Source organism: Arctopsyche grandis, chromosome 8, assembly GCF_051622035.1.
Source record: "Arctopsyche grandis isolate Sample6627 chromosome 8, ASM5162203v2, whole genome shotgun sequence".
NCBI classification, from domain to species: Eukaryota; Metazoa; Arthropoda; class Insecta; order Trichoptera; family Hydropsychidae; genus Arctopsyche; species Arctopsyche grandis.
This window is the reverse complement of record NC_135362.1, coordinates 28,814,621-28,828,362: the sequence shown is the minus strand read 5'-3', so window position 1 is coordinate 28,828,362 and position 13,742 is coordinate 28,814,621. Positions and strand designations below refer to the sequence as shown.

General features: G+C 37.5%; 2 protein-coding genes across 2 annotated transcripts; one reads left to right on the top strand and one right to left on the bottom strand.

The window, feature by feature from the left end:
* Window positions 1-1,303: 1,303 nt before the first annotated feature.
* On the top strand, window positions 1,304-2,829 carry ras (Inosine-5'-monophosphate dehydrogenase ras). Its single transcript, XM_077436287.1, has one exon. It carries the CDS (start codon window positions 1,319-1,321, stop codon window positions 2,810-2,812), a length of 1,494 nt encoding a protein of 497 aa, XP_077292413.1. The 5' UTR covers window positions 1,304-1,318; the 3' UTR covers window positions 2,813-2,829.
* Window positions 2,830-5,572: 2,743 nt separating this feature from the next.
* Window positions 5,573-12,351, bottom strand: Rep (Rab escort protein). Its single transcript, XM_077435637.1, has 9 exons — window positions 12,200-12,351; window positions 11,454-11,655; window positions 11,162-11,381; window positions 9,647-9,887; window positions 9,352-9,574; window positions 8,912-9,261; window positions 8,698-8,837; window positions 7,247-7,372; window positions 5,573-7,182 (listed from the first exon to the last, which is right to left on the bottom strand). Exons 1-9 carry the CDS (start codon window positions 12,252-12,254, stop codon window positions 6,691-6,693), a joined length of 2,049 nt encoding a protein of 682 aa, XP_077291763.1. The 5' UTR covers window positions 12,255-12,351; the 3' UTR covers window positions 5,573-6,690.
* Between the last annotated feature and the right edge of the window lie 1,391 nt (window positions 12,352-13,742).

Below are 13,742 nucleotides of genomic sequence, written 5' to 3'. Positions count from 1 at the left end.
GGTGGGGCGGCGGGGGCGGCAGGGGCATCGATGTGGTTGATGATACTCCGAGCTGGACTGTGAGTCGTTGTGGCTCGTGGAGGTGTTGTAGCGCTACCGCCCGTCTCGGCGTGACGACGCTCGTGGGGACGGACGGGGCCTTGATGATGATGATGATGGTGCTGAGGTGGTGTGTGATGAATCTTGTGGTGCTGGATAACCGTTCTATGTGTAGTGGATCGCGCATGACTCCACATCCAGCTGTCACGATCGTCGTCTCATTCGCTCCCCCATTTTTGTAAGCACCTGTCATCGACGTTGTGGCTGGACGTCGGTAGGTAGGTAGGTAGCCGTGTCTGCTCGTTTATTGTCACCCGCGGGCCGCGACGCGTGTTGATGGCGATGGGGGCGCGGCGGGTTGCTTCCCCGCCTGGCTCGGCGAGGCAGGGATGAGCGGCATGTTGAAATTGATCGAGGCTGCGTGGCTCGATGTTGGGGGTCACCAGTATGGAGGATGAACGAATGAGACGACTGGCATGTTAATGCACGTGTTTATTATATGACAGCTGAAGACAGAGTGAGTAGCAGCTCTCCGAACTCAGCCGGGTTGGTCCCCACTCGCAGGAAGGCAACCAAACTCGACCGTCGTATAAGCGAGCCGCCACAACATAAACAATCAGAAATCAGAAATACAGTAATACATACATATAGAATCAGAATATATAGAATATAACAATTAATCAGAAATAATAATCATAGTGACATCTATGGATTTCAGATTACTTGTGTATAATTAATACAAATTATACACAGGCAGATTTTTGTGACAACAGGATTAGATTTTTTAATACCAATTTTCAGGAACCGTTTCAGCAATGATCAGATAAAATTGGCAAACTCTGATAGAGAAACGATCGGTTTGGAGTCACAAAACCCCCGAAATCTAACCAGCAGTGGCAAGGACACGAACCTATGACCTCAGTGATGCTAAATATATACGCTATCACTAAGCCAAACTGCTGGCTTGTGTACAAGATGTGCTAAATTGCTACAAAGTAAACAAGAGGATAGTTTTTTTTCATTTTACATTTAGAAGAAACGTCAAAAATTCCAATTGGAAAAGTGAATTGCACAAGGAACGTGCGATTGCAGAGCGCGGTGTGAGGGAGCGGCGTAGTATTGTTGTGGGGCGCCACGTGCTGCGCGGACGACACACCGCGGGCTGCCGGCACCCGCGAACCACCTCTTCCGTTTCCTCCCGTCCACTCATCAGCGCGAAATGAACGGCTCCGGCTCCGTGGCGACCCTCGCTGAGGAGCTGCAGGACGGGCTATCGGCGATGGAGCTGTTCGCCCGCACGGAAGGCCTCACCTACAACGACTTCCTGCTGCTGCCGGGTTACATCGACTTCGAGGCCGAGGCCGTGGGGCTGTCGTCTCGTCTGACGCGTCGACTCTCCATCAAAGCGCCGCTCGTTTCCACGCCGATGGACACCGTGACGGAGGCAGACATGGCCGTGGCGATGGCGCTGTGCGGCGGCATCGGCATCATCCACCACAACTGCACGCCCGACTACCAGGCCAACGAGGTGCTCAAGGTGAAGAAGTACAAGCACGGCTTCATCCGCGACCCGGTGTGCATGGGTCCCCAGGACACGGTGGCCGACGTGCTCGCGGCCAAGAAGAAGAACGGCTTCACGGGCTACCCCGTCACGGAGCGAGGAAAGCTCGGCGAGAAGCTGCTCGGCATCGTCACCTCCAGGGACATCGACTTCCGCGAGAAGAGCCCCGAGCTGACCCTCGACAACGTCATGACCCCCGTCCACACCATGATCACGGCCAAGTCGGGCATCACTCTCGAGCAGGCCAACTCCATCCTCGAGAAGAGCAAGAAGGGCAAACTGCCCATCGTCAACGAGGCCGGCGAACTGGTCGCTCTCATCGCCCGCACCGACTTGAAGAAAGCCCGCAGCTACCCGGACGCCTCCAAAGATCTCAACAAACAGCTGCTAGTCGGCGCCGCAATCGGCACTAGAATCGAGGACAAGCTCAGATTGAAAATGCTCGTCGACAGCGGAGTCGACGTCATAATCATAGACTCGTCGCAGGGCAATTCCGTCTTCCAAGTCGACATGATCAAATACATCAAGAAGAACTATCCCAATGTTGATGTCATCGGTGGCAACGTCGTGACCAGACGACAGGCTAAGAATTTGATAGACGCCGGCGTCGACGCTCTGAGAGTCGGAATGGGCAGCGGTTCCATCTGCATAACGCAAGAGGTCATGGCTTGCGGCTGTCCTCAAGCCACCGCCGTATACCAAGTCGCTTCGTATGCTCGGCAATTCGACATTCCCGTCATCGCCGACGGGGGGATACAATCCGTGGGACACATCGTCAAGAGTCTGGCACTCGGCGCCTCCACCGTAATGATGGGCTCGCTTTTGGCCGGGACTTCCGAAGCGCCCGGAGAGTACTTCTTCTCGGACGGCGTCCGCTTGAAGAAGTACCGAGGCATGGGCAGCTTGGAAGCGATGGAGCACAAAGACGGTAAAGGTTCTGCGATGAGCCGCTACTTCCACAACGAGTCGGACAAACACCGGGTGGCTCAAGGCGTCAGCGGCAGCATCGTCGATAAGGGCTCCGTTTTGAGGTTCCTGCCGTATCTCAAGTCGGGCATACAGCACAGTTGCCAGGACATAGGGGCGAAATCCGTCACCGACCTGCAGAAGATGACGTATTCGGGCGAGTTGAGATTCATGCGCAGGACGCACTCGGCACAGATCGAAGGCAACGTTCACGGCCTGTTCTCGTACGAGAAGAGGCTCTATTAAACCGATGTATTGTACTAATTTGAGTGAAATTCCACTCGGTATATTCCATTTTTATAGTCGTAGTATATATATATATATATATACATATATGTATGTTATAGAGAGGAGATCGCTTTATACTCGGTTTCATTCACCGAGGTATTACGGAGATCTTCATTCAGCACAGCTTTCAAGAGACGGTGTGAATCTCCGTAGAGGCTTCGTTGGTGAAATCGAGTACGGTATCGACTTGTAATGATTTTGTCGGATGTATGAAGTACTAAATTGAATCTCCCTAGTCATGTTTAAAGATTTCATAGTTTACAATATGATTACAATCGAAATTGATATGCAAAATATGTACTAAAATTCTACGACGCCTTTTTAAATGTATAATATTTATTGTTTTATTTTTTTTCGAATAGAAATTTGTATGCAAACTTTGAGTTACATACACGAGTGTGTAAAACCACGGAATGGAAAGTCCTTTTTGCATATCGGTTTTGATTGCAGAGCTCTTGGAACCGTGCGAAGAAGACGACAACTCAGAAAGACTTTTAAAAGAAAATTATCAGACCAATCGGCAAAAAGTAACTTTAGCATTTGAGTTGGGACACTTCTTGTAGGTTCCGACAATTATAGAAAGTTTGGAACATTTATAACGTTTCCTTCAACTATGTATTTTTTTCAAAAAACAATGAAGAAACCATGACAATCTTAAACATTAGTGAAAATCTCCGGAATACGACGTTTCAAACCGGTTTGAAATTGTTCTTTTCGATCTACGTTTACAAATATGATGTAACCTGTCCTAGTTTTCGTTTTTTACTATTGTTATTATATGTATTGAATATTGAATTAGCCAGCAGAGTACATAAACTTATTATCTCGAAGGGACCACAGACTGAAGAAACCGTATTTCTACTTTACATTTTATGGTTTCTCTCATACCACGCGCGTCTCTAATCTGATCACACTAAACGGCATGTTTTTACACTTATTTCTTTATTTATTGTTTGCCGCGCTCAAGGATTCGTACATGCACTTTTAAACGTTTCGCATATATGAAGGGCTCGGGGCAAGATAAGTGTCAACCATCATTTTGGTCCAAATTCTCCTGAATCTTGGAAAATTTGGACCAAAATGATGGTTGACACTATCTTGCCCCGAGCCCTTCATAAAATATCTCACTTCCAGCATTATGCGAGACTTAATATTAAGTATTTTCGTATTATGATTTGTGTTGCTTTTTTTTTTTAATTAATACTATTTATACACATTTTCTGAAAGTATATATATAGTATTAGCATCGATATACGAAAACTGATACTACTTTAGTGATGAGATACGAGCCTGAAATCTATGTATATTTATATATATATCTTAATTATTGATATATTTTTTTGTTTTGAATGCACTAATTTAGTCTTGTTTTTTTTTTAATGCAATATTATTGTTACGTATGAATTTCTCAGCACGATTAAACCGACACTTCTTTTCTTGCAATAAATGTGCAATTTTTTTTGTTTTAATTAAAAATTTATAGGTGTAAGAAGATTCAAGTCAAATTACTTTCATTATGCATATCAAATAGCATACTGAAATGTATTAATATGATCTTTAATTTTTATACATTCATATTACGACTCGACGTGTTCTAGAAAGTACAATGTGCACGTGTTCAAAAACCAAAAAATAAATAAACATTATTTTATATTTACAATAATTGTATTTTTGTACAAGTCTCATTTACTGAAAAAAAAAAACTGCCAAATTAAACAAAAAAAGTACTGGATTTTTTAAAAATATACTTTTTTCTTAAAAGCATATAATATATTCCTCGGATTTTTTTTTACTACCGTGAATATTTTCAACCCGATTTCAGAGATCGTAAATATGTATGTATATATATAATACTTTTATATATAGATTATATTGTAAAATGAATGTTAAAAATGATTGTTTTTAAAGGCATTAAAATAAAACAGTATAAACAGAATGCGAGTTTTATGATATATATTATATTACCGAATAAGAAACGAATGTGGCAAAATATATATACGTATATATATTAGCAGTACGTTTTGTAATAAAAAACAAAAAATAAAAAAAAACATTCGAGTAAAAAAACAGAACCAGTTTATCGCTCGAATCTTTTCAATGTGATTTATAATGCTATTGTGTTATTAAATATAAGGTATACATTTTTATACAGGAAAATGTTCCTATTGTTTAGAAAGGATTTTCATGTTCCAGTACTTAAAAATAATAAATACCTAAAAAAAATACCATCGATTGTTTGATTCCGTAAAAACCTCACATTCCTCGACACTAATGAACATTTGAAAAGGATAAGGACATTTGTACGTATGTAGGGTAGTAAAAAAGATTGTATAGAATAGAATGTATTGTATTATAATTATATATGTATGGTTTGAAAAATTTGATAATAAATAACATAGACACAAATATACTATAATTCTATCATACAATTCGTAAAACCATTTGAATTTTGCATTATAACTAGGGATCTGAACTTTCAACAGTATTGATTTAACAATTAGTGCAAATAATCAACAAATTGTCTGTATATTATTATTAAATTAAAATAATTATAATAAATTTAATTATTCAAGGTGGGGAAACAATGGAAAAGGACCGTGGATTGTTGGAACAGTATTATTGGGCACGGTCGCTCGGGTACAGGGCCGGCTCAAAGGTGCAGCAGACCAAGCACGTGCCCAGGGCGCTGCGAGGCGCCCCCATTTTTTTTTTATTATTAAATTGGAAAAAATAAATTTGGCTTTCTTTGAACTTATAAAACAATCTGTATTGAACTGTTCTACTCGAAGTAACAATACTGATTGTAAAATATTATAATTTGCTAAGAACGCAGGAAGTTGACTGTCAAATATCAACGCACGACAACCCGTCATCGGTGCGAATGGTAATTTGGAATTGTATTTTATATAAAATACCGCTGAAACATATGTATCAGGGATGGATTTGCTTCACGAAATTAAATATATTAACCAATCATATGCGAAAGAAGAAATGTCACTCTATAAAATTGTTCCAATTCATTGTTAAATATAAATTAATGTCTTCATTACCGAATATATTCATAGTTATCCGTATTTTATTTTATTTTATTCATTTTTATACATAAAACGCGACTGTTGTCAATAATTTTTTTTTTGTTTTTGTCTTAATATATTTTTCTTCAACATATAATTTCAAGAACTTTCATAAAATTTATTGATTAGAAATTTAAAGGAGGGGGGGGGGGGGGGGGTTGAAACCAATCTGCCTAGGGGCGCTATATACCCTCGTGCCGGGCCTGCTTGGGTATATTCAAAGAAAAAAATGACAAGATTTCTATGATTGCTCAAATGTAAAATTTATTTCTTTGCAAGATATTTTTTAAATTCCATTCGAAATAGTATAAATGAATAACCGATTGAGAACCCTAATTATAACACAATCAACCCTTAAGCGATAGCAAAATCCAACTATAATCCATCAGCTGTAGGACTGAGTGTCTTGCAAATGGACTATACAATATTAAATCATATACATATGTATTGTGAAAGAATATTAATATGTTCAATTTCACACTAAGGCAGTTTTTTTTTTTTGTTTTTAATATAATACTATTGATATCGTATTACATTTTTAAAAGCATAAATTTATTGCATATTGCGTGTAAATTTGATTATGATTTTTTTTGCAAAAGGTCCATTTATTTCCACATCAGTATATTAAAATGACCGTACATTTTATTTTAAATTATATTATTTTGATACGCAGAAGATATAGTATACACCGATTGAGTATTGAAATTGAATAAGAAATATCAATATAAAAATTTGTAAACGTATGAAAAATATTACGAAACATTATTTCTCTACGATATTATCATTGGAACGTGTTTCACTGATATCTTTATCGACATGTTCAATGTCATTTTTGGTGATATCATCGACGACTTTTTCTAAACTACTACTTTCATCCTGCACGGACATTTTATTCATATCATTTTCAACGCCTTCCATATTATCTACATCATTCCCAACTTCTTTTAAACTAGCATCTTCCTCTTTAGACGATTTACTATCGTTTTCATTGATATTATTTTTAATAGAATCTTCGCTGACGTTACTACTACTACTTTTAATCAACGGTTCTTTTTCCCCAGAGGAATCTAAATCTGTTACTGCGGATTCTTCGCCATCCAAATTACTATGACTATCACTTTCAGAGCTTTTTTTGTAGTCCTTCTCGAAAATAGGACCGACAGCAGCATCTTCACCGTCGAAAACGATCTCATCAGGATCCGGAGCACGCGGTAAAAACACCCCATTGGATATATTTGAAAATATTTTCTTAGCCTGAAACACAACAATGTGAAAAAACAACCTTGTAATCAAATAACCATATAAAAAAAGCACATACTTGTTGAACTGCATTATCAAAATCGAGTTCTGTATCAGGTCCGGTGCAGACAAATACATTCGGTGAAGGCATTTTCACTTCTTGTTTGCTGGTATCTTTCATATTGAAGAACATACTCCAAATAACCTTAAATATGCACACGTGTATCACAATTTGAACTGTTCATATTGAATTACTATAAAAAAATCAGGGCTGTGGAGTCTTAGTCGCAGAATCCGAGTCCGAGTCGTACATAAAAATCAACCGACCCTGACTGCTTTTTTTTATTATTTTCTTTAATTAATGGTATTATGGTTTTTGTCAATTTGAGTCTCCAATTATATTGAAGTAAATCCACCAGTAAATTGATATTTAATAATCATATATATAATGGATGACCGTAAAAAAGTCGAAAATGTTCGTTTACCATGCATACATATGAAAAACGGTTAGTATATATATATATATCAGTGGCGTGCGGTTAAACTCTTTCTCCCCCCGTCATACATCCGCATTTAATTTGCGCGAGCAGGATACAACAGGAACAAGAAGAACAGGCTTTTCCTCTCGTATCCTGCGCGCGCACATTGAACAAGGCTGTATGACAAAAAAAAAAAGAGACAATTTCACCGCATGCCACTGATATATATTATATATACATAGTACCGGTTACCATACACCCTTTTTTTTTGATCTTTCGACTTAAGATCTTTCGATTTTCAATCTTTGCCTTCCGATATTTGCTTTTTCGACCTTTTCACTTTCGGTCTCGTGAGGTAGACCAGTTTAAAACTATCTAAAAAAAACCACGTCCCACATCCCATATCCCACGCCGTATGATTTCGCCCTTATAGTCGTTTCGATTCGACATACATACATATGTATGCCAACAAAACGTACAAATAGAATAACAAAAGAAAAAAAACTTCTATATATACTGTTTGCTACCAATGTCTCCACTAGGCAAATAGACGGCGCTAAGTCTCTATTAATTAATTAATTAATTTTTATATCGGTGTTTTGTATTGTTTATACATATGTAGGTAGGTATGCAGTTTTTACCATTTTTTTTCATATTAAAAAATTAAATATAAATATTTAAATTAAATATATTTAAAAAAAATTTAACTGCATCCGATCGTTTTAAAACTTTGCCATTTTGCGCGGTTTGATCAACAATGGAAATTTCAATCGAGTTTTACACTTCGATGGTGAAAAATAATCGAAATAAACACTTTTAAATTTGCGTTTAAAGACGGTAACGTTTATTAATGAATTTTCTAATTCCTTTAATTTTTCATATTTTGAAAATCACTATATCTTTATCACTAACAATTTTATACGTTTGCTCGAATAGTATTTTCTACTAAAATCGTTCAAGTTGGAGTCGCAGTCGAAGCATAAGGTAATGTCAAAGTCAGAGTCGGTAAATTTCGAAGCGACTCCACAGCCCTGTATACAATTGAAAATACTTGTGGTTTTTTATGACTTGAATTTTTAGGTTGTTCCGAAAAGACTGAATCGATCTCTTCTAGGTTTAATAATTTCTCAGCATATTCAATCAGGTCTGCTTTTGCATTCTCAGTCTCTTTGCACGTCATGTGCAATACATCTAAAACATAGAAACGTATATAATACTAATTCTATTCAACGTTTAGGGACCATATTATAATATGCAGTACTAACATAAGCCTTTCGGACACGAGAACGTCGACGGGCCCAATTCAATTATAGTGACCGGATATTTCTTCCCTTCCAGGGGAGGAAATTGCAAAAGGGTCAAAGGCTCCTTCTCAGATTCCAGTATGCTTTTGTTCGTTATGAATATTGCCCTAGATATTCCAACCTCGGAAACTTCCCCAGTGTAAAAAGTAACGGGAATTTTATTGATGCTCATCACTAAGTATTCACACTTCAAATATTTCCCTTCGCTTTTAAGTCTGATGCCTCTACACGACTTGGGGCAATCCTCCATCATTTCAATTCCTTGCAGTTCGCGTTTCAAACAATAAACGCCGCCATATACAGCGCACAATCTACACACGGAAATTGCATTACCATTATAACAATGCGACATTCAAACACAGACAATTACATGAATACATTCGACAGTAATAAATCCTTACCGACAGAAGCACTGCGGCAATTCTCCACAACCGTACATCGACCATAGAAACGGCGTATTGCCGTACTTGCCCAAACTGGTGAGGAACATTTTGCATTTTTTAATACCGGCAGAGCACGACATTGATTCAGTGCCACCGGCAATAGCATACAAAACGTAATGAATCAGATTAGACGTCAGCTTTTTACTTTTCAAATACTCTAAGAAGGTTTTATTCTCAATATCTGAAAATTCGAAATAGATATTACATACAATATTCATATAAACGTTCATTCCAAACGATTAACAATAATCACCGGGAATTTCTAACGATTCCTTTTCACCATACTCCATCAGGGAAGTTAACAGCTTCATCAACATTCTCTTTTCTACAACGGAGACGTGTTTGGTCGCGAAGACATCGGCCCGAGAGCACGGCACCGGTTCCAGCATACCGTTAAGCCATGTCAGGACGCGATTGACACATCGAAACTCGGCGTATCGTGCAATGTTCGAAGTTATCAATAGATCGACCAATTCTCCACGAGCAAACAGTAGCTGAAAGTAAAACACAAAAAAACATACATACAAAGATCTCATTCACTTCTCCAGGGCACAGATTCGACTAGTTCCAAATAAACGAACCCAAGCTCTTTGGAATCCGAGAGCATGATCTCATCATACAGCTCTGCACCAAACAATCTTTTAAGGCATGATGACTAGGATATTTTATTTTATTTCATAGAACATATACACTCGCCTTAACAGATCGCTCCAAAGCGACGAGTGTACTTATACAGATACGGTAATTGGATTATTAGTCACATCACGATCGCCCAAAAGACGATTTTTGCCATGAAAATAGCGAGTATGAAATATTTGGCACTCGAGTTCTCGTTGGTATGATAGTTATCGTTAGTATGATGGACTTTTCGGCTGCCAAATGTTCCGTTATAGAGATTTTGGTGACTTTTGGGCGAGCGCTTTGTGACCAATAATCACCGAACCACAGATACAATACAATCAATATACGTAAGCATTTTATACAATGCGAATCCATACAAACATCCACAGTGACATCTATGGAGAAATTTTTGCAGCATTTTATAATCAAGTTGGCGAACCTCAAGACGCTGAATAGCTTGAGATTAGCAAAAGAGATAGGAAAGGAGATGCTAATTTCACAGGAACCGTTTCAATGAAAATTAGAAAAATTGGCAAACTCTGATAAGAAACGATCGACCTGGAGTCATAAACCAAGGTCTGGTCAGCAGCGGGACTGTAGTGGGACTCAAAACCGTAACCACTCTGCTCAAAGTATAATATACTAACTACTAGTCCACGCCGCTTAGAAGTCAGTGGAGCCTCTGGAGTTCAGCCTGCCCACTCCTCCGAAAAAAAGCAATTAGCTACTATGCCATACATGCAATAAACCTTGTATGTATACTGAACAAATAAAAGGTCCAAGTTTAACTAACCAAGTTTCTATAGGCTGGGACACTCGTCAACACAACTTCCCATCCTATAAAGTCTATTTTGTTTTACTGCTGTAAATTAGACTTGAAAGCTTCCGCACATATTTATGGGTATTCAATGCGACTTATGTTACAGAATACCGGCTACAAGGATATGGAATCTTGATATTATTATCTGAGCAAAATCTTTGAACCAAATCATCAAGTCTAGCGTGACGGCGTGTCTAACAGTTCTTTCTAACGGTTTTTATAGTAGTAAAAAATTCAACTCGCTATATGACATGTACACAATATTTCGCAAATATTCTCAGGACGGATTTGATTTTGAATAATTCTATATTGATGTATTTTAAATACCTTTGGTACTAAATCAAGATTGAATCGACGATATTCTTTCCTGACAGAATCTTGTGTCCATAATGTTCTATGTTTAACATGATCATAATGTATCTCGTCCCTGATGTCATCTTCGGGCAATATATTCTTTGGCGAATCACTTTCTGTTTTTGTGACCGAAGGGTTCGTATCTGTTTTTTCTTCATCTGGTGTTTCGATAACAGGTGGTTTAGGTACAGCTCTAAAAACATTCAGGAAAAGTAATAATATACCTATTGTACAATTTTACACACGTAACACATCTGATACTAACTTTTTGATGTACCATTGACTGGTGATATTGTAGAGTCCGATATCATTATAATTTTCGTCTTCTTGGTCGTCTTCAGCGATTTTCAAGAGAGCTTCTAAATTGAACGAGGCCCAAATTCCACCATAAAAGTCGTCTGAATCAAAATGTAGCACTTTTTTGCCAATCCTACTGCATGCTGCTGCGACTATTGACTCTGTCATTCCTAAAAGCATATCGACGAATTTGTGAGTCCATGATTATTTTCACATGAAAAGTAGTAATAAAAATATTTAATTTTTTTGTTATAAATTAGGCAGAAATTTATTGCAAATATTATAAAATTAAATATATTGATTGAATTAAGAAATAAGATATGGATACAAAATACCTACAAAATCTTAACAATACTATTAGAGAACGTGATTTAAAACGTTATACTAAAATTATAAGTAATAGTAGTACTAAAAGTATAAAATATATACCCAAAAAATATTATTCCAGTATTAAAATAAATCGAATATGTATTTTAATTTTTGTGGGTTTAAAATTTGATGACTTATTTGTTTTCAGAAATAAAAGGGGAACGTTTTATGATTTTTCTTTGATGCATATGAATTATACTCTATTACGATGATATTTCTCAAGTGTATGCGACTTTGAAGGGTAAATGTTTGAACAAAGAAAATTTACCAGGTGACAATATGGGAGCAACTGTTTCTAAATTATATACTATTTAAATGTGAATTAATGGAATTGAAAACAAGAACCTGTCCCATAGACGATGACGTCATAGTTAGTTGGTAATTCGTCATCATCACTCATCGTGAAAATCCAAACTGTCAATGATCAGCGCCAAAGTATCGGCTACCAGCTGTCATCTGTCAACTGCGACTGAATTGGCCTGAGGATTTTAAGAGACAAAATAATGACCATTACTAATATGGTACGATTTGTCAGATTTATCAGTTTTTATATTGCTAATAACAATTTCCATTTTTATTGAGAAATTTTCATGTGAAAAAACACAAACATATAACAAACGTTGTTCATACTATAGACGGTTCGGTGATTATTCCGCAAAAAAAGTGATCTCACGCAAGTCACTAAAATCTCGATCACGGAATATCTAACACCCGTATTTTATCAACAGAGAGTTACGCATGCGAATTATCGAACTAGCGAGAACTCGAGTGTCAGATATTTCGTATTCGCGATTTTCGGAGCAACTATTGTCGTATGCGCGATCACAATGTGGGAAATAATCCGTTTACCGCCAAATATATCATTTCAGTTTTTTTCAAGAATGGGGGAGGGGGGGGGGCAAAAGTTAACCAACCTTTATTTTTAGGAACGTCTGACCGAAATCCCGAATTTATTACATTTTCTGTTGATCTAATCTTCTAGTAACAAATAATCGATTAGATTAAGATTTAAAATATTTCATCAAATGACATGTACATATATTCCTGATGGATCTACGTAACGAGACAAAATGTTAAATTACAGAAAACACAAATATCGGAAGGCAAAGATCGAAAATCGAAAGATCTTAAGTCGAAAGATCAAAAAAAAAAAAAAATGGTGCATGGTAAACGGTACATACTCACTTAATTTGCGCGAGCAGGATACAACAGGAACAAGAGGAACATGCTTTTCCTCCCGTATTCTGCGCGCGCACATTAATACGGGAGGAAAAGCCTGTTCCTCTTGTTCCTGTTGTTTCCTGCTCGCTCAAATTAAGTGAGTATGTACCGTTTACCATGCACCATTTTTTTTTGATCTTTCGATTTTAGATCTTTGCCTTCCGATATTTGCGTTTTCTGTAATTTAACATTCTGTCTCGTCACGGAGACCGATTCTTGATATGGATAAACCTAGAAAGAGGCGAAAATGCCACCCTCCTAACCACGTCCGACAAGTAACAATACATATATGTACATAGTATTCTCGCAATATGTATTAACTTTTTATCAGATGTTTTTTTAAACTGGTTGAATTGTTTTAAATGTCCTGGTTTTAAATAAAAAAAATGGTCACATTAACCATACGATGGTCGTTGACCATTTATATTAATGTTATTGATTCTTTGATACCTTTGCCTTGTGTGTGCGTGGTATTCGTCAAACTGTAAATTCATGTGTGTGTGTATGCAAGTGTAAATGCTGCAACCTAAAAATTTTGAATGCTAAAAGTTGCCTTTACCCACTGATGAATTATTTTAATCCAACTACCCAACAACTATGGTGTTTCTCCCAAATAAAAATTTATAATAAAACAAGATAAGAAGAGATGTATAAAATGGTCGTAATA